The following is a 20690-nucleotide window of genomic DNA, read 5'->3' as shown; positions in this document are numbered from 1 at the left end:
TAGAAATTTTCTTCTACTTCATTTAAATCACTTTAATAAATAAAAAATTTTCCCCTAAATGAAATGCCTTTGAACTTCATAAACAATGTCCATGAAGCATATTTTAAACCCACCTTTAATTTGGTATGAAGACACTTTGGCAAAACAGTATTATATATAAAACAGCACACTACATGATTTTGTCAAGTACAGCGAAAAATACAGGCTACAGAACACTTTGGTTTTTCTTAGACTGAACTAAAATATAAATGTAAAATACAAATAACTATCTACCTCCAAACAGCATCCTGCACAATGAAAATGAATTCCTTCAAATGCACCAGTGGAAAAATTAAAAAAAAAAAAAAAAAAAAAAACAAGTTGCAAATATCACTAATAGAAAGGTGGAGGCGGCGGTTGGCCGCTCACCAGCTAACTGAAACTTCAGACCGCGGACGGCAGGCCAGGTTACGAAGACGAAGAAAAGGAAGTCAGGTGAGTGCCTGGCACAGGTCCAGGGGAAAGGCCAGCTGTGTGCGGGTGGCCGGCACTTACCAAGGATCAATGATGGACCACAGTGGAGATACTGAATCCAGCTCCCTGGCCTGTGAGCAACACAGATCCGGCTGAGAGCTTCAGAAACCCCACTCTGACCTCGTGCTGTTCTAAGCCACCTGCCCACAACTGTGGCTCTCTGCACAGTGAGTCTGAGTCTGTGCGCCAAGGCAGTTTACCTACAGTCTGTAGGCATGGGCAGGATTTCTTCTTACTTCTGTTCAATGGAATGCTTAGGTAAAATTAATACTCAAAAACGCATCAACCCTGTGTGTATTTATATCCTCATTTAACACTCTAATGTCTCAGTGACATTTTAGAAGATCACCTATGGCACAGATGATTTTGATTTTGGACTCAAAACTGTGATTTTTTTTTTTTTTCGGTACTGAGGATGGAACCCAGAGGCATTCTACCTCTGAGCTACACCCCCAGTCCTATTTTTTATTCTTTATTTTGAAACAGGGTCTCATTGAGTTGCAAAGGTAGCTGAGGCTGTCTGCAAACCGGGATCCTCCTGTCTCAGCCTCCCGAATGCTGGGATTACAAGCGTGCGCCACCACGCCCGGCTCCACGATGTTTTTATAACTGCACCTAAGGTGTTAATGTGGTACCAGGTCTATCTACGGTAAGGCGGGTGATACCTCGAGCCTTCACACGACAGCTATAGACTCATCCGTGGCTGCAAAGTCCTGAATCCTTGAGTGATCTGCCGCCGCGCGCTAAGTAGTATAAGGCACTTTGGGCTCTGTGAAATAGTTCTCCTAACTATCAGGCTAAATCTTAAATGAACGTTTAAAAAGACACAAAAAAGTAACTGAAGACTGGACGCTGTCTCCGTGAGTGTGACCGAGCTGGTGAGAGGCGGTTCGTCCACGGCCTGCCCGTCTCCCGTGGAGAAGGCCGCAGGCAGCCAGCTGAGCGCCCGTGCTGCTCACCTGGCCGTTAGCAGCCACATCCCCCCTTCTCCTTTTCCTCCCCTAGCTGGTCTGCAGAGGCGTGGCCGTTGGACCGCACCACGCCGTCCGGAATCCAGGACTTGTCCACGCACCGCTCCATCCGCTTCATGATCAGGTCCAGGAGCGCCTCGATCGCCTGGCTTATGTTGGTCCCCGTGGCGGCACTGGTTTCAAAGTAGGGGATTCTGGAAGACAGACACAACTCGGGCAATCAATGTGGAGTGTAAGGATGGTGGTCTCTGCCCTCCAAAATTCAAATTAGAGGATGAGGCTGACATCCAAGATAACAGAAACATCTGGCCACCCTGGGTAAAAGTGAAAAAGACAGCGAAATAGAGCCGGACATCGTGTGCATGCTTGTGATCCCAGCATTCGGAAGGCTGAGACAGGAGGATCCGGGTTTGCGGGCAGCCTCAGCTGCTTAGTGAGGCCCTCTGCAACCCAGTGAGACCCTGTTTCCAAATAAAGGATAAAAAGGCCTAGCGTGGTGGTGCACACTTGTAATCCCCACGCTTGGGAGGCTGAGACAGGAGGATCACACAGGTTTGCAGCCAGCCTCAGCTACTTAGTGAGGCTCTCAGCAACTTAGTGAGACCCTGTTTCCAAATAAAGTATAAAATAGGTCTGGGAGTATAGTCCGGAGGTAGAAAAGCCCCTGGGTTACACCCCCAATACCACAAAAAAATAAATTAAAAATGAAGGATAAAAAATAGGGCTGGGGGCCGGGCGTGGTGGCGCACGCTTGTAATCCCCGCGCTTGGGAGGCATAGACAGGAGGATCGCGCAGGTTCAAAGCCAGCCACACTGGCTTAAGAGACCCTGTTTCCAAATAAAAATATAGAAAATAGGTCTGGGAGTGTAGCCCGGAGGTAGAAGGGCTTCCAGAAACCCCAGTACCACCAAAAAAAAAAAAAAAAAATAGGGCTGGGGGTGCAGCTTGGAGGTAGAATGCCCCTGGGTTCTATCCCTGGCACGAAAAAAAAACAAAACAAAACTAGGTCCTACGGACCAGTCCTACTGAGTGCTTCAAGGCCAAAGCTCTTGCCCTCCTCACGTCCTCCTCAAGCTCCTCGTTCCCTGAGGGATCTTCACTAAATATTGAGAGAAAATGGATCTTCCTTTTCTGATTAACGCCAAGGTGTAAATGGCTGATGTGTCCAGCAAAGCTATGAGCTACTGACCAATGGCTACCAACCGAAGCAAATACTTAACCGGTAGAATTTTATGGTACAGGAGTTAAGTGGTAAACTTTTAACTTTCTCATATTTAAAGAATGTCTAAATGCTAACAAGACAAAGGTTAGATCCATAACTACAAATTCAAATAACAAACGTCTATCTTTCAAATAAAAGTATATTCTTCTGCCCTTTGTGGAACTCACAAGCCCTGGGTCCAGAAGCCTGTTTAACAACTTCAAAATCTTGAGAGTTTTCTGAGTGCCTGGGCAATGATTTATGTTTCTGCAGGAACAAATGAATGTTAGAGTTTACCCGACTCACGGCTCCTTGAGCTAGCAGAGGAACAGTGAGCCAGACGAGAGCCACAGAGATGACCCCAGATTAAGCCTTCCCTTCCAGAGAAAAACTGTACCCAGAGACAGAAGTGTGACTTGTTCTTAGGCCTGGATTTTTTTTTTTTTCAGCACTGGGGATGGAACCCAGGGGCATTCTACCTCTACTAAATCCCCAGCCCTGTTTATTATTCTTTATTTTGAAACAGGGTCTGAGTTGCAGAGGGCCTCACTAAGCAGCCGAGACTCTCCTGAACTGTGATCCTACTGTCTCAGCCTCTCAAATGCTGGGATTACAAGTGTGCACCACCATGCCTGGCCAGGGCTGAAATTTATTAAACAAAAACTTAGTAATCTTAGCCTACATTCAAGAGGATCACTTGTCCCTTTTTTATTCTATTTATTTATTTATTTATTTATTTATTTATTTATTTTTGGTAGTACTAGGGATGGAACCCTTCTACCTCCAGGCTACACTCCCAGACCTATTTTATATTTTATTTGGAAACAGGGTTTCTTAAGCCAGAGAGGCTGGCTTCAAACCTGCGCGATCCTCCTGTCTTTGCCTCCCAAGTGTGGGGATTACAAGCGTGTACCACCACGCCTGGCCACTTGTTCCCTTTTGACCACAGAAAATTTGGTATTGCTCTTGTTTTTCGCAAGAAGATGGAAAGACCTGGAGGACATTATGTTAAGTGAGATCAGCCAAGCACAGAAAGAGAAGGGACATATGTTTTCTCTAATATGCTCAAGCTGGGGTGTATTAGGAATACCAGAGGGACTCCAGATAATGGAGGGGAACCCTCAGCAAAACCAGAAAGGAGGGGTAGGGGAGGAAGAAGGCTGAGGTTTAAAATGGAAAAGCTACCTGCGACTCTGTGTATACATGAGAATATAAGACTGTTAACCTGAACACTCATTGTTGGGAGGAGGGGAGGCGGGGGCACCAAGCACTGTGAATGTGTATGCCACTGTCACTATGACCCACATGATGTGAAACTAGGGTGTACCAATAAATTTTAAAAATTAAAATAACCAATAGAAAAAATTGGTATAGCTCCCTTCCTCCACATGGTGGCGCTAACGTAGCGTTTCCATTGAGCCTTAGGCCAAAGGGATGAAAAAATGCCTAATCTTGATCTCAATCTATGAATTATTTAAATTGTTTATTTTCTTTCTCATACTGGGGATGGAACCCAGGGGCATTTCACCTCCGAGCCACACCCACCCCAGCCCTATTTTTTATTCTTTATTTTGAAACAGGGTCTCACTGAGCTGCGGAGGGCCTCACTAAGTAGCTGAGGCTGTCCGTGAACTGCGATCCTCTTGTCTCATCCTCCCAAATGCTGGGATTACAACATGCGCCACCACACCCGGCTAAATTATTATGCTTTTATACTGGAGATCGGACCCAGGGGCATTCTACCTCCAAGATACAACCCCAGGCCTATTTTTATTATTTGTTATTCTTTGGAAATAGGGTCTCACTAGGTTGATAAGTCTCACTACTTGCTGAGGCTGTCCTTGAACCTGCAATCCTCCTGTCTTAGGCTTCCAAATTCTGGGATTACAGGCATGAACCACCACCCGGCTCAGATAAGTAATTTTAGTGTACCTTTTTCAATATAAATTAACTTTAAAAATTTTAATAAAAATGAATAAACAAGATAACTAATAGCTTCAATCAGTAAAAGGGACAGTATTGTTTGTACTATTTTGCCAACATATCCACACTGACCATAGGCCAGAATTCATATCCAGTTGGCTTCTTTTCTATTTATTTATTCATGTATTTATTTATTTATTTACTTTGGTGGTACTGGGGATGGAACCCAGGGGCATCCTACCCCTGAGCTACACCCCAGCCCAATTTTTTATTCTTTATTTTGAAACAGGGTCTCACTGAGTTACAAAGGGCCTCACTAACTAGCTGAGGCTGGCCACGAACCACGATCCTCCCGTCTCAGCCTCCCGAATGCTGGGTTACAAGCGTGCGCCACCACGCCCAACTCCTTTCTGTTGTTTATTTCTGGGTGGACTCTCGGGCTGAGAAAAAAAGAACTTCCCTCCCTCTCTCGTCTGCTACAAGTATTTTACTTATTCTTATCTGTGTCTCCCTTATCATTTTACTTACTTAGTATTTATTTATTTTGTGTGTTATACTAGGGATTGAACCCAGCCAGGGGTATCCTACTTCTGAGCTATACCCCCAGCCCTAGTTTAGTTTTTATTTTGAAACAGAGCCGCACTAAGTCCTGGAGGGTGGCCTCACTAAGTTGCTGAGGCCGGCCTTGAACTGTGATCCTCCCATCCCAGCCTCCCAAGTACTGGGATTACAAGTGTGTGTCATCCTGTCTGGCTCTCTTCTCATTTATTTTATTTTATTTCCTGTGGTACTGGGGGTGGAACCCAAGGTACCACTCTTCGTTTTGAAACAGGGTCTCACTGAGTTGCAGAGGGCCTAAGTAGCTGAGGCTGGCCTCGAAGTAGCTGAGGCTGGCCTCGAACCACAATTCTCCTGTCTCAGCCTCCCAAATGCTGGGATTATAAATGTGTGCCACCATGCCTGGCTCTTCTCGATAATTCAACTCAAAATGTATAGATTGGACCCCCTCCATGAAATATACCACAGCCATTGCAAAATGGACTCAGGTGAGAGACGGTCCTTGTACTCCTCTGAGTCCCAAGGTTGCTGGAGGCAATGTCAGGCTCTCTGGTAGCAGGCAGGCTGGGAACCCTCACACCTATAACCCTGACTCCCACTCACCCAACTTAGCAAGACCCTGTTTCCAAATAAAATAGTGCTGGAGATGTAGTGTAGAGGTAGAATGCTCCTGGCTTCAATCCTTAGTACCATTTAAGAAAATAAGGGGAAAAAAAAAGTGTTTGCTCTAGCTAAGTCCTCTAGTTGCGTCTGACTGAGCACTTCTCAGAGCCTGCCAGGTCCGCGCCCATTGCTTCACCTCAGACTTCCTCCTGGCCGCTTGCACCACAGCTCCGGACTTCAACACTGGAGCGTTCCCTGCGGTATTTGCTTTCTCCCAGTTTCCTCTGGACTCACTTGAGCGCCTCTCAGGGGACGGCGCAATCAGAACTGGGGAGGGGCCATGCCGACCTGCCCCTCCAAACCTCCCCGCCTCTCTCAACCCCTGCACGTGAAAGTCATGCGGAGGGCACCAGGGTCTAGACCCCCCTGGACGGGCTCTGCCAGGCTGGGCATGTCCGAGAGCCTCCTTTCTGGGTAGGTGGACCACAAAAGACTTGGGGAGGGGTACGGAGTGGAAGGGAGCAGCAGCCCCCTCACGACTCTACCTGCCTCCGCTCACCTTGATTGCAGACCTGCACCTGCTCCATCTGCCCCGTGGCTCCTTCAGCCTCTCAGTCCTGAACCAGGCCAGACGCTGGTCACCCCTGACCAAGGGCCCTGGCTTTCGCAGGACACCCATATCATCGAGGTCAGGGGCAATGAGAACAGACACATCTTCGGTGCACCATCCTGGGTGGCTAGCGCTGTTTCCATCAGCCCCCTGCCTGAACTGGGACCAACACGCTGCACCGTCAGACAGAAGGCCACAGCTTACAGACACTGGTTGCCTGGCTCCCAGGATGCCAAGCCTTCAAATCACTGCCAGAGCTCTCTGCATAAAATCCCCGACCAGTTATGTCAGAAATATAGAGGTGAGGCCCACACAAAGGTGCATGTTAAAAGCTCCCCAGGTGAGCCTGCCATGGTGGCGCACGCTTGTAATCCCAGCACTTGGGAGGCTGAGACAGGAGGATCGCACAGGTTCGAAGCCAGCCTCAGCTACTGAGTGAGACCCTGTTTCCAAATAAAGTATAAAAAAAATAGGTCTGGGAGTATAGCCTAGAGGTAAAAAAAAGCTCCTGGGTTTCACTCCCAATTCCAAAAAAAAAAAAAAAAAAAAAAAAAAAAAAAAAAAAAAGCTCCCTAGGTGTTTCTAACAGGTAAATCCCATCTACCTGGGGTAAAACCTTCCACGTCTAATTGCAAATCCTTGCCAGAGAACAGCAGGCTGGCTGGTGGAGGCCTCGAGGCGAGCTGGAATTGAGAAGGATTTAAGATCCTGTTCTGCTGCTCCTGTGCATTTTTCTGACTTACCCTTCTTTTTCCTTTTCTAGTAATGCTGCCCCTGTGCGCCTCACAGATCACTGTGATTGCCCGGCCTCCAGTCTTACCATCTCACCCCAGATCTGGAAAAAATATGCAATAACACCCCCCTAAGCTCAGAGACTTCCAGAACAATGCCCTGTCTCCAAGGATCAAATCTGATCTCCTTACCAGGTATTCAAAGCTTCCCCAAGTTTGGTCTCTTCCCACCTGGCCAACCTATCCTTCAATCCCCTTCCCAGTGTAAGATCATCTTCAATTGCTTCCTGAACCCCCATCAACCCGCGGGAGAACAAGAGTGGTCACGCCACCAAAGGCAAAAGTCTCCCCGGCCTCTGTGAACTCTGCCTAATTGCAAAGGACACTAGCTGGGTACCACCCTCACCTATCACACTCAGCATCCCTGCCTCCCGAAGGACACTAGCTGGGTACCACCCTCACCTATCACACTCAGCATCCCTGCCTCCCGAAGGACACTAGCTGGGTACCACCCTCACCTATCACACTCAGCATCCCTGCCTCCCTCCCGCTCCCCAACCCCACTTGCTGCCTACCACTTTTTTCTTATGTATATACACTAATGATTCAATCTTAGGCCACGGTCTTCAGTCCTTTTTATTTTTTATTTGTTTTGTTTTGAAACGGGGTCTAGCCAAGTTTCTGAGAGTCTCACTAAATTGCTGAGACTGGCCTTGAACTTACAATCCTCCTGCCTCAGTCTTAGGTACTGGGATTACGGGACATGTGCCAACAAGCTGAGCTGCCGCCTACTTTTTAATAGTAAACATGTGAATTTACACTTGGGATCTCAAAGAACAAGAAGTTTAAATAAAGAGAAAGCCGGGTCTGGTGGCACACGCTTGTAATCTCAGCATTCAGGAGGCTGAGACCGGAGGATCGTGGTTCACGGACAGCCTTAGCTACTTAGTGAGTGAGGCACTCCATAACTTAATGAGACCCTGTTTCAGAATAAAGAATAAAAAATAGGGTAGGAGTGTAGCTCAGAGATCAAATGTCTCTAGGTTCCATCCCCAGACCCTCAAAATAAATAAATAAACAAACAAACAAATGTACACATTCCCCTGCAGAGGTGCATTAGTACTTAAATAAGCAGCAGTTCACCTCTTCTTTCGTGTCTAGTTCGTACTGCTGCTGCTGTGAGCCTATTCCCAGAGCTCCAAGAGAAAGGCAGTATTTTGCCAACCCTCTCCCACAAATACACCCCAACCCAAAGGAATCTTTACCTCTTCTCCCAGCCAAAGCCAGCACCTGGTTGGCAATACCCAATAAAGCCTCTTACGCACTAGATCTGTCTATAATAGTCTATGAACTAGCTTTGAAATTTCCTTGCTGAACACATTTCCTTATCCTAGGCGTCTCCTTGTAAAGAAGGCCCAACACAGGTGCATTTGCCATCTTTCCACAAATGCCAGGAGGTTGAGAAGATGCAACCCAGGTGCCGGAGGAAACCCTCGCCTCATGCTTTTTCTATGGGTCCCACTACCATACAATATTAATATAGAAAGTGTGGAAAGGAGGTATTCAACAAGGACTACATTTGAGCTTTTTGCTCTAATTTTTCACCTTCATTTTTTTACTACCGATTCACGTGAAAATACGTTCTCTAGATCGTGCCACAAGAGTACTCACCCGTACTTCTCAGCGAGGCCTCGGGCTTCCTCCTCCTTCACTATCCTCTGCTCCTCCAGGTCACTCTTGTTCCCACACAACACTATATCTGGGTTTTCACAATACGCATGCATTTGTAGCTGACCTATTAGCAGAAGAAAGACAGGCAAGTAACAGTGTGAGCATATGATTAGCAGAGAATACGTGGGGAAATGTCCTGAAAACTATCTTATATAGAAATATAAAAACTTATATACAGACGTAAGGAACTGAAACAATGCATTCAAAGCACCAATAATCTAATCTGTACAACTGAACGTATGGGGTAGAAATGTAAGAATCTGAAATAAGGTTTTCAAAGCATCAATAATCTAATCTGTATAATTGAACATATGGGGTATAAATATAAAGCCATTCCTATTAATACACACCCCAATATATTTTCATCAGAAACTTATAAGAGACTATAACCCTCAAAAGTATGTGTGCCCCCACCCACCCACACACATGAAATACCCGTCTTTTTATGAAGGTCATTTGAAAAGAATTGTGAAGAATTTCTTAGTGGTTATTGCTACCCTTAAAGCTCTGTTTTAATATTTTTTTCTCCATGAGCAATGACTTTTTAAAATGTGTGTTATTTATGCATGCGTGCGTGCGTGCGTGCGTGCGTGTTACTGGAGATTGAACCCGGGGACATTCTACCTCCAAGCTACCAGACCCTGCTTTGATTTGAAACAGGGTGTTGCCAGGTGTGGTGGCGCATGCCTATAATCCCAGTACTTGGGAGGCTGAGACGGGAGGATCACAGATTCAGGGCCAGCCTCAGCTACTTATAGTGAACCCCTTAGCAGCTTACTGAGACCCTGTTTAAAAATAAAAAATAAGGGCCGGGCGTGGTGGCGCACGCTTGTAATCCCCGCGCTTGGGAGGCAGAGACAGGAGGATCGCGCAGGTTCGAAGCCAGCCGCGCGCACTGGCTTAGGAGACCGTTTCCAAATAAAAATGTAAAAATAGGTCTGGGAGTGTAGCCCGGAGGTAGAAGGGCTTCCAGGAACCCCAGTGCCACCAAAAAAATAAAAATTAAAAAATAAATAAATAAAAGAGGGCTGAAATGTAGGTCAGTGGTACAATGCCCCTCAGTTCAATTCACAGTACCACAAAAGGGAGGGAAAGAGGGAGAGAGGGAAAGAAGAAAGAATGAAGTAAAGAAAGAAAGGAAGGAAGGAAAGAAGAAAGAAACAGGGTCCTGCTGGGTTGCGAGAGTCTCACTAAGTTGCTGAGGCTGGTCTCAAACCTGCGGTCCTTCTTTCTCAGCCTCCCAATTACTAGGATTACAGGTGCACACCACCACACCCAGCACAATGACAAAATTGACAAATTTGACAAAAAATGACAAAATGACAATGTTGTTTGTCAAGCAACGCAAACTTTCACAATATGATCTATCTCAAAATTCATGGCCTAACTTATTTTGTGTCACGGTGAACCAGAAGTGTTGAAATTTTAGTTCCTCCTTACTAAGGCATGTTCGTTACATCTTATCAAGAGGAGGTCAAGACGGCAAGCATTTTCTGAGGTAACATGAAACATGAGCCTGATACTTTGTGTGAAATTTGGAGACATCGCCCTTTGCCCTCAAGGGGAAACTGGGTAACAAAACCTACACAGGCAAACACAAGCTGTGTACAGTTTCCAGTACAAACACATCTTTTCCTTCCACCACATACTCTGCTAAAAAAAAAAAAGGTCATTGGAGAGAGAAATGTCCCCTACACTTCAAGGAGACCCAAATGGTCAGCAAGACCATGATCCGTCCTGGCAAACAGCAAAACTGGGAGAGGAAAAATCTTACAGGTTCCCTAGGAGTAACCCTGAGGAGCCGTGACTGACCTTAACAGCAAAAAAAAAAAAAAAAAAAAAAAAAGTATAATCATTTATGTTTGCCCAACACTGGGCTAACTAACTGGTCTTGAACACCTAACAGCAAAGTATCACCAAAAACAAGTGGGGAAAAAGAAGAGTTATACTCATGCAGCCATGAAAAGACCAACCACGTAATTTAACCAGCCATCTCCTGACCTTGGCTCCACCTCATAGCCTACATTATAATTAATAATGGTACTTCTTTTAGGCTCATAGAAGTCTGTCTGTCTGTCTGTCTGTCTGTCTATCTAACTCTGGGTATGAGAGATTAAACCCAAAGGCAGAATTCTACCTCCAAGTTATATCCAGCCCAATTTTATGTTTTATTTGGAAACAGGGTTTAAGTTGCAGAGGGCCTCACTAAGTGCTAAGGCTGGCTGAGAACCTGCCATGCTCCTGTCTCAGCCTCCAAAGTACTGGGATTACAAGCATGTGCCACCACACCTGCCTACAGAAGAAACTTAATATGGCACTAATGCCTAAATCTTCTGAGTCTATAAAATGCTATAAAAATTTTTTTGTGGTACTGGGGATGTTCCAGGGCCTTCTACCTCCTGGCTACACTCCCAGACCTATTTTATATTTTATTTGGAAACAGGGTCTCTTAAACCAGCCGAGGCTGGCTTTGAACCTGCGCGATCCTCCTGTCTCAGCCTCCCAAGCGCAGGGATTACAAGCGTGCGCCACCACGCCCGGCTCACTAAAATGCTGTAAATTTAAAGCTGTCTCTTTCAAGATTTTGAAGGTTCAGGACCACCAGACAACAAAAAAAGAAAAATTCCTATTTACGTAAGGTACTAGCAAGTCTAAGAGTTCTACTGAAAGTTAAAAAAAAAAAAACCCTAAAACCTATGTACTATAAACAAGTAGTCTTGCTTCTTTCTACTCTTGCTTAACTTTTTTTCTTTTTGATTACGGGAATTTCTTTGAAAAATCAGAAATTTTAAGGATACTTAACAAGTTAACAGGGTCTCCCATTAAGTGGAGAAAAGGATACAATAAACTTACAATATATAAATATTCTTTATACAATAAATAAAAGATGCTTGGTTTATAGATGGGTCTGCCAAATATGTAAAGACAAAAGATAGATAGCAACGGCATATAATCTTTATAGTAATCAAATTATCAGTACTAACAAACAGGGTCATAGCAGGTGCTAAATTGCATCCTGTGTTTAGGCTTTCTGCCATGAGGATTTTTCAGTGTCATACAGAACCAAATAGGTTGGCTACCTGGCCTCCAGTTTGAAATGCTAACCAGTGGATGGTTCAGGGTGAAGATATATCCGGGTTACTGTACATTGCTCTCGCATGTCAACTTCTCATGTAGATGCCCAAAACAACTGCAAGGCCATCGAAAAACAGATGAATGCCTTTGACAAAATAACGGGGCTTAGGAACGTCAGCTCGGCAGCTCGGACAGCAAGGCTGGTACAGTGAGTACGACAAAGACTTCAGGCACATCAGAAAAAAAAACCTGCTAGCCAGGTGTGGGGTGCACACGTGTAACCCCAGCATTGGGAGGCTGAGACAGAAGAGTCGCGGTTCAAGTCCAGCCTCAGCTCTTTAGTGAGACCCTTTGCAACTCAGTGGGACCCTGTTTCAAAATAAAGAACAAAAAATAGGGCTGGGGGTGTAGCTCGGAGGTAGAATGCCCCTGGGTTCCATCTCCAGTACCGTGAGAAAGAAAGAAAGAAAGAAAGAAAGAAAGAAAGAAAGAAAGAAAGAAAGAAAGAAAGGGGGAGGGGGGAGGGAAGGAAGGAGGGAGGGAGGGAGGAAAGGAAGGAAGGACGGACAAACACCTATTGATCCTCTGCTTCTAGGGCCATGCCCTTCAGAGGTGTTGGCTTTTGCTCTCACTGTAAAGAACCCCACTCAAGAACTGAGGACAGTTTCTCTCTGTGGCCTTAAGGCCAGTTAGAATGAGACTTCCAACCCCTGGCTAGGCAGGACCTTCGTCCCTCATCAGCACTGAAGAAGCTACAGACGACGGGCTTTTGTCCTTCATCAACCCTTAAAATTAAGGGATTCAAGTCTCAGAGGGGGGAAATGAGGTAGGATAGGAAAAATGAAAAAATAATAAGTAAAAAGGGAGAAAAACTAGAAAGTGGGCCAGGCGTGGTGGCGCACGCTTACAATCCCAGCATCTGGGAGGCTGAGACAGGAGGATCGCGGTTCACGGATAGCCTCAGCTACTTAGTGAGGCCCTTTGCAACTCAGTGAGACCCTGTCTCAAAGAATAAAAAATCAATCTGAGGGTGTAGCTCAGAGGTAGAATGCCCCTGGTTCCATCCTCAGTAGCAAACAAAACAAAAAAACTAGAAACTTCATAATCATTCTTTAGAGCCTTCTTTCTTAGGCAAAAATCCTTAATCATAATGGCCCCTCTCTCACCTGAGATTCCTGAGATGCTTAGTGAACAAAGGATCCAGAAGGAAGATGAGGCTCAGGTGCCACCCAGACACCACACACTGACGTCAGGAACCTGAAAATCCTGAGGAAGTCTGGACTCCACCCCTGCTGCGTGCTCCTATCTACCCCTCACAGGGCTCTCCCAATAAAGAACTGTGAGACCCCAAAGGTGCTGTGCTCTCTTTTTTTTTTTTTTTCTGTACTCCAGGAAGAGGGGAAGAGGAGGAGGAGGAGGAGGAGGAGGAGGAGGAGGAGGAGGAGGAGGAGGAGGAGGAGGAGGAATTCACCTAGGAGGACATTCTGTGCCCGGGAGCAGGGACCAGAAGACAGAAACAGTAATACTTACTTATCCAGTTGCGAACATTGAGGAAACTTTGCTCATTTGTCAGATCAAAAAGTAGGAGAAACCCCATGGCGTCTCGGAAGAACGCTGTCGTCAAGCTACGGAACCTGTGGACAGAGGAACACATCGGCCCCCTCAGCACGGCGCTCTTGAAAGAAAAGCTTCCGGAATGCCCAGGATGAACCTACAGAAAGAAGTTCACCCGTGCCAGGCGTGGCGGTGCACACTTGGCAGCCTAGCACTCGCGGGGCTGAGATAGAAGGATCACAGGTTCGCGGCCAGCCTCAGCTACTTAGTGAGGCCCGCCGCGAGTTAGACACTGTTGCAAAAAATGAAGGCCAAAAAATGGGGCTGGGGGGTGTAGCTCAGAGGTACAATGCACCTGGGTCCAATCCCCAGTTCTGGGGGGAAAAAAGTTCACCCGTAACAAACCCCATGATTATATTCCAAACATACAAAAGTTTAACCATAACAAATGCCATGATGATATTCCATTGACCACTTCCATAAACAGGTTGACATGTTAACTGACCGTGTGATTGGAAAAGCCAGTCTACTGGACAGGGACGAGGACAGACTCATGAGGTTCATGATCCCTTGGTCCCAGCCAAGAGTGTATTTTATGATTATGAGTTAGCTGGGCCTCAAGCAGAAATGCTCACGTGTGTGTTTTCATTCTGTGAAAGCTTGGCTTGCCACCACACAGTGACCCAGGGTATTTTAATCTCTGTCTCTGTGGCAGTCCCTTATCTCGGCTGACCATTTCTTTGCCTTAAGATGGGAATGGTATGAACTCAGACCCCGCTCTTCCTTAGTCTCTGTTTTCCACGGGTTTTCCCACATGCTCTCTCTCTCTCCCTCAACAGTCAGCCTCTTCTCTCTTTGATATACGCAAAGCCTATAAGTAGCCAGCAGGTTACAGGAATGAAAATGTTAGCATAAATTCTCTATCTAATCGGCAATATTAGGTTTTTATCAAACATTTTAATAGGTATTTTTACAAAATGAATTTTTTTATTAGAGCTAAGTACCCAAATAGTTACAAAGAAATAATATAGTACCTGGACTTTGCTTCCAAATAATATGGAAAGAGACAGAAAGATTAAGGGGCACGCGTAAAATAAGCCCGGCCACAACCTGGTAACTGTTGGCACCGAGTGATGGGTACGGGGCTCACTGTACTGGCATCTCTGCTTTCGTATATGCTTGAAGTTTAAAAAAAATTTTTAATCCTATAGTCTCTGTTTCATCTCACAGAGGCCGTAGCTAACTAAAAGCAAGCAACCTTTGGCAAGAGCTCATGTGGTTTATTTTAGCCAAGTAACCTCTGATCACAGGAGCTCATGCCAACCAGATTTTCCACTAGGTATCAACAATCAGGAAAGAGCAGCGCATACGACAGGAGCTCGCCCAAAGCTGAGTAAACAGTGAAAGTAAATGGAGAAAAGTGTGCAAGCTTGAAGGAGGAGGAGGAGGAGGAGGAGAGGAGGGGGGGGGGAGGAGGAGGAGGAGGAGGAGGAGGAGGAGGAGAGGAGGAGGAGGAGAGGAGGAGGAGGAGGAGGAGGAGGAGGAGGAGGAGAGGAGGGGAGGAGGAGGAAGAGGAGGAGGAGGAGAGGAGGAGGAGGAGGGGAGGAGGAGAGGAGGAGGAGGAGGAGAGGAGGAGGAGAGGAGGGGAGGAGGAGGAAGAGGAGGAGAGGAGGAGGAGGGGAGGAGGAGGAGGAGGAGGAGGAGAGGAGGGGAGGAGGAGGAAGAGGAGGAGGAGGAGAGGAGGAGGAGGAGGGGAGGAGGAGAGGAGGAGGAGGAGGAGAGGAGGAGGAGGAGGGGAGGAGGAGAGGAGGAGGAGAGGAGGGGAGGAGGAGGAAGAGGAGGAGGAGGAGAGGAGGAGGAGGAGAGGAGGAGGAGGAGGAGGAGGAGGAGGAGAGGAGGGGAGGAGGAGGAAGAGGAGGAGGAGGAGAGGAGGAGGAGGAGGGGAGGAGGAGAGGAGGAGGAGGAGGAGAGGAGGAGGAGAGGAGGGGAGGAGGAGGAGGAGGAGGAGGAGGAGAGGAGGAGGAGGAGGAGAAGGAGGAGGAGGAGGAGGAGAGGAGGGGAGGAGGAGGAAGAGGAGGAGGAGGAGGAGGAGGAGAGGAGGAGGAGGAGGAGGAGGAGGAGGAGGAGAGGAGGAGGAGAGGAGGGGAGGAGGAGGAGGAGGAGGAGGAGGAGAGGAGGAGGAGGAGGAGGAGGAGGAGGAGAGGAGGGGAGGAGGAGGAAGAGGAGGAGGAGGAGAGGAGGAGGAGGAGGGGAGGAGGAGAGGAGGGGGGGAGGAGGAGGAGGAGGAGGAGAGGAGGAGGAGGAGGAGGAGGGGAGGAGGAGAGGAGGGGGGGGAGGAGGAGGAGGAGGAGGAAGAAGGGGAGGAGGAGAGGAGGGGGGGGAGGAGGAGGAGGAGGAGGAAGAAGGGGAGGAGGAGAAGGAAGAGAAGGAGGAGGAGGAGGAAGAGGAGGAGGAGGAGGAGGAGGAGGAGAGGAGGGGAGGAGGAGGAAGAGGAGGAGGAGGAGAGGAGGAGGAGGAGGGGAGGAGGAGAGGAGGGGGGGAGGAGGAGGAGGAGGAGGAGGAGGAGGAGGAGGAGAGGAGGAGGAGGAGGAGGAGGGGAGGAGGAGAGGAGGGGGGGGAGGAGGAGGAGGAGGAGGAAGAAGGGGAGGAGGAGAAGGAAGAGAAGGAGGAGGAGGAGGAGGGGAGGAGGAGGAGGAGAGGAGGAGAGGAGGAGGAGGAGGAAGAGGAGGAGGAGGAGGAGAAGGAGGAGGAGGAGAGGAGAAGGAGGAGGAGGAGAGGAGGAGGAGGAGGAGAGGAGGAGGAGGAGGAGGAGGAGGAGAGTACACAAGTAAGAAGGTCCAACTACAAAAGGATTCCCTTTTCCTTTGACCTTGCATGAAACAAAGCCACTGTTATCTCAGACTGCCAACTTGGCTGCTAATGTGGCAGCGTATCTTATCCAGGTGCACATCAACAAGTGAGCCGGCCTTCCTGCTCAGGCCACGGTGTGAGAGCCGTGGCTTCTTCTCTCCTGCGGCAGGGACCGTACCTCTCCTGGCCCGCTGTGTCCCACAGCTGCAGATGGATCCTCTGGCCCCGGCTGGCGGCTGCATCTGGCCCACTGGCTCTGTACACCTGAAACAGCGAAGGAAGCAGAAGTCAAAGGAAAACTTCTGACACCACCGACTTCTCTCCTTTCTATCCAGCGCAAATCCTGAAGTGTCAGAACTTCTTGACAAAATCCCAAGTAGAGTACACCATCTTGATATTTTACATCAAATATTAATATTTAGATAACACAATAATTTATACTAAACATGTACATTACATATTTTACAAATATCTCATAAAACATGTAAATAATACAATTTTTTTTTTGCAGTACTGGGGATGGAATCCAGGGGCATTTTACCTCTATGCTACACCCCCAGCCCTATTTTTTATACTTTATTTTGAAACAGGGTCTCACTGAATTGGGAAGGACCTCACTAAGTAGCTGAGGCTGTCCATGAACCGTGATCCTCGTGTGTCAGTCTCTCAAATGCAGAATGCCCCTTGGTTCCATCCCAGGCCTCAGCCACTTGTGTCCCTGGGACGTCTAAAGACATAATTTGTAAGAAGACAACAGCGTAAAGCAGGAGGAAGAAAAATGAAACAGTGTAAGATCCCAGTTTTGTATAGCACTGAAATTAAGAAGAGCTGGAGTGGTGGTTCAAGCCTGTAATCCCAGTACTCAGGAGGCTGAGACCGGAGGATCACAGGTTCTAGGACAGTCTCAGCAAGTAGTGAGAGTCTTAGCAACCTAGCAAGATCCTGTTTCCAAGTAAAAATAAGCCAGATGTGGTGGTGCACACTTGTAATCCCAGTACATGTGAGCCTGAGAAAGGAGGATCACGGTTCGCAGCCAGCCTCATCTACTTAGTGAGGCCCTCCACAACCTGGTGAGAGCCCATTTCAAAATAAAGAATAAAAAACAGGGCTGGGGGTATAGCTCAGAGGTAGAGTGCCCCTGAGTCTCATCCCCAGTACCACAAAAATAACACACACACACACACACACACACACACACACACACACACACACACACACATGTTGGCTGTTAGCCCAGCCAAACACTGACTGCTGAATTTACAAAATACCTGCATTTAGAAAAGAATTACAAGCTGGGTGTGGTGGCGCACGCTTGTAGTCCCAGCATTTGGGAGGCTAAGACTGGAGGATCATGAGTCGAGGACAGCCTCAGCTACTCAGTGATGCCCTTTGCAGCTCAAAGAGACCCTGTTCCAAAACAAAGAATAAAACATAGGGCTGGGGGTATAGCTTGGTAGAATGTCCCTGGGTTCCAAACCCAGTAATACACACACAAAAAAAAAATAGAAAAGAATTATGCATTCTCACAGAAGTTTAGACTAAAGTTAAAAGAGGGAAAAGCATGCTGTATTAACCCATTATTAATTATTAATAGTATAAAATATGCCGGGCATGGTGGCGCATGCTTGTAATCCCCGCACATGAGAGGCGGAGACAGGAGGATCACGCAGGTTCGAAGCCAGCCTCACCGGCTTAAGAGACTCTGTTTCCAAATAAAAAGTATAAAAATAGGTCTGGGAGTGTAGCCTGGAGGTAGAAGAGCTTCCAGGAAGCCCAGTACCACCAAAAAAAAAAAAAGCATAAAATAGTTATAGCCCTGAAACCTCCATACTTTAAAAAGTTACAGCACTGTGTCTTTCTTTTCCTTATTATAAAACAAGCTTTTAACATAGTAAGTAACTTCTAGCAGATAGAGATAAGGCATTCTGAGAACTTACCAAGGACACAGGTGGACAACAAGCTTAAACTTAAAAGAATAAAAATAAACAAAGACCAAAGAGGGCTTCTCTCATCCAGCCCCCGAGCTTGCCGACTGAGCAACACCTTCTGGTCAGCGCTGTCACGCGGTCTTCCTGCTGATGAACACAGAAGGACCGACAGAGAGAGCCAACGGGCAGCCCTGCTGCGGTGGGAAAGGAGGGCGCGGCTAGGAGGAAGGAGGGACAGACCTGGGTCCTACAAGGCACTGCCTTGTCCAGAGCAGCGCGCCTCGCCTCTGAGACACCTGTCTCTCTGGGGTACTTCCCTCGCTCTGCCCCACCCTTCCTGCCTGGAATAAGAAAACCTTACTTAAGCTTATAGCAGTTCTGGTTTTTTTATCCCCCCTCAACTAGCAAGAACAAGAACCCACGGTGACATCATCCCAAACCGTAACGTGGTTATATGTTATTTACAAGAAACATTTTAGATCCACTGACACAAAGAGTTGTAAATAAAAGGATGGAAAATGCTCTATGCAGACAGTAGTTAAGACAGCTGGAGCGGCGATGCAAGTGTCAGACAAAACACGTTAGGGCAGAAATCTGTCATTAGAAATAAAGAGGGTTACACAGGTAAATAAGAGGGCCAATCCACCAAAAGGAAAACTAGGAAAAGGAAAAAGCGACAACTGAACAGTAATATTCAGATGCTGCAGTTTACCGTGTGTGTGTGTGTGTGTGTGTGTGTGTGTGTGTGTGTGTGTGTGTGTGAGAGAGAGAGAGAGATACTGGGGATGGAACCCAGGGGCATTCTACCTCCAAGCTACAGCCCCAGCCCTATTTGTTATTCTTTATTTTGAACCAGGGTCTCACTGGGTTGCAAAGGGCCTCACTGAGTAGCTGAGGCTGTCCACAAACCATGATCCTCCTGTCTCAGCCTCTCAAATGCCGGGATCACAAGCGTGCACCACCAAGCCCGGCTCATTTTTTTATTTTAAGAATTTAAGTGATCTGTTCAAGAAAATGATGACGGTTCTATTCCACCCTAGCCTTTAGTATCCGGCCTTCTGCTTTTGGTGTAGTTCACTCCTATGTTTCTGATTTCTTAAGGTGGAAAGTTAGACTACTGATTTGCATCCAGTAAGGTACCACATACCTGTAATCCCAGAGCTTTGGAGTCTGAGACAAGAGGATCATAGGTTCGAGGACAGCCAGCCTCGGCAATTTAGTGAGACCCTGTTTCGAAATAAAGAAATGAAAAGGTTTGGGAGTGTAGCTCACAAATAGAATGCCCCACGCCAGGTGTAATGGCACACGCTTGTGATCCCGGCATTCGGAAGGCTGAGACAGGAGGATCGCGGTTCGCGGACAGCCTCAGCTAATTAGGCCTTCTGCAACTCAGTGAGACCCTGCTTCAAAATAAAGAATAAAAAGTAGGGCTGGGGGTGTGGCTCGGAAGTAGGGTGCCATTCCGGTAAGACACCACCAAAGGTGGAAGATAAAGTCTTCAAAACGGGGCGTGAGGGGTGGGGTGATCTGCAGACTTATGACAAGGGTCAGCACGTAATTCTATGGGTTTATACAAGAAGATACATGCCAAAAGGGAACCAAGGGAAAATATAAAAGATCTGCTCACTTCTATTTTCCTCTGCTGGTCTCATGTGAAATATCCTTCTTTCCCATGAATCACACGGCCTGGATTGAACATAATACACTTTTTTTTTTTGGTGGTACTGGGGGTGGAACCCAGAGGCTTTCTACCTCCGGGCTATATTCCCAGACCTATTTTATACTTTATTTGGAAACAGGGTCTCACTAAGTTGCTGAGAGCCTCACTAAGTAGCTGAGGCTGGCTTCGAACCTGTGCGATCCTCCTGTCTCAGCCTCCCAAGCGCGGGGATCACAAGCGTGCGCCACCACGCCCGGCCATAATATACTTTCGTATTTGCCATTTAATCTTCAATTCTAACCTTTGTCCTCTTAATTCCTACATGCAAACTAAACAGACAGCTGTTGACACAGTGCTATATTTTTAGATAGAAGGATGTAGGACTTACCACTCTCTTTTCCCTGAAGTCGATGCCTACTGTCGTGATAAATTTGGAGTTAAACTTCCCATCTGTGTACTGGTAAAGTACACTGGTCTTCCCCACTCCAGAGTCTCCCAAAGCTAAAAACTTGATAAGGTAATCGTAGTCTCCATCAGACATACTGAACAACTCAGAGATTCACCTGCAACATACAAACAAGTGCATATTTACTAAAGTATATTAAAAACATCGGGTTATCCATTAATAAAATGGTAACATAATACTCAGCTCAACAAGTACTTGTATGTAATACCTACATGTGCCTCCGGGTTCAGAGAAGAGTTACATTAGTATTCACTGTCCCTGAGGACCTAATAACTTGCTAGATCAACTACTACTGAAACCATTAATAAGAGTTCA

General features: G+C 46.9%; 1 protein-coding gene across 1 annotated transcript; it reads right to left on the bottom strand.

The window, feature by feature from the left end:
* Nucleotides 1-1479: 1479 nt before the first annotated feature.
* Nucleotides 1480-20450, bottom strand: RAB27A (RAB27A, member RAS oncogene family; the record flags this gene model as incomplete). The annotated part of the gene is made up of 5 exons (XM_080707587.1): nucleotides 1480-1678; nucleotides 8783-8906; nucleotides 13448-13551; nucleotides 16500-16585; nucleotides 20298-20450. The coding sequence occupies 5 exons, from the start codon at nucleotides 20448-20450 to the stop codon at nucleotides 1480-1482; spliced, it is 666 nt and encodes a 221-aa protein (XP_080563713.1).
* Between the last annotated feature and the right edge of the window lie 240 nt (nucleotides 20451-20690).

The sequence above is a fragment of the Muscardinus avellanarius genome, assembly GCF_963383645.1.
Source record: "Muscardinus avellanarius genome assembly, chromosome: 12".
Taxonomy (NCBI): Eukaryota; Metazoa; Chordata; class Mammalia; order Rodentia; family Gliridae; genus Muscardinus; species Muscardinus avellanarius.
The sequence above is the reverse complement of the archived record's forward strand: the minus strand, read 5'-3'. Positions and strand labels throughout refer to the sequence as shown.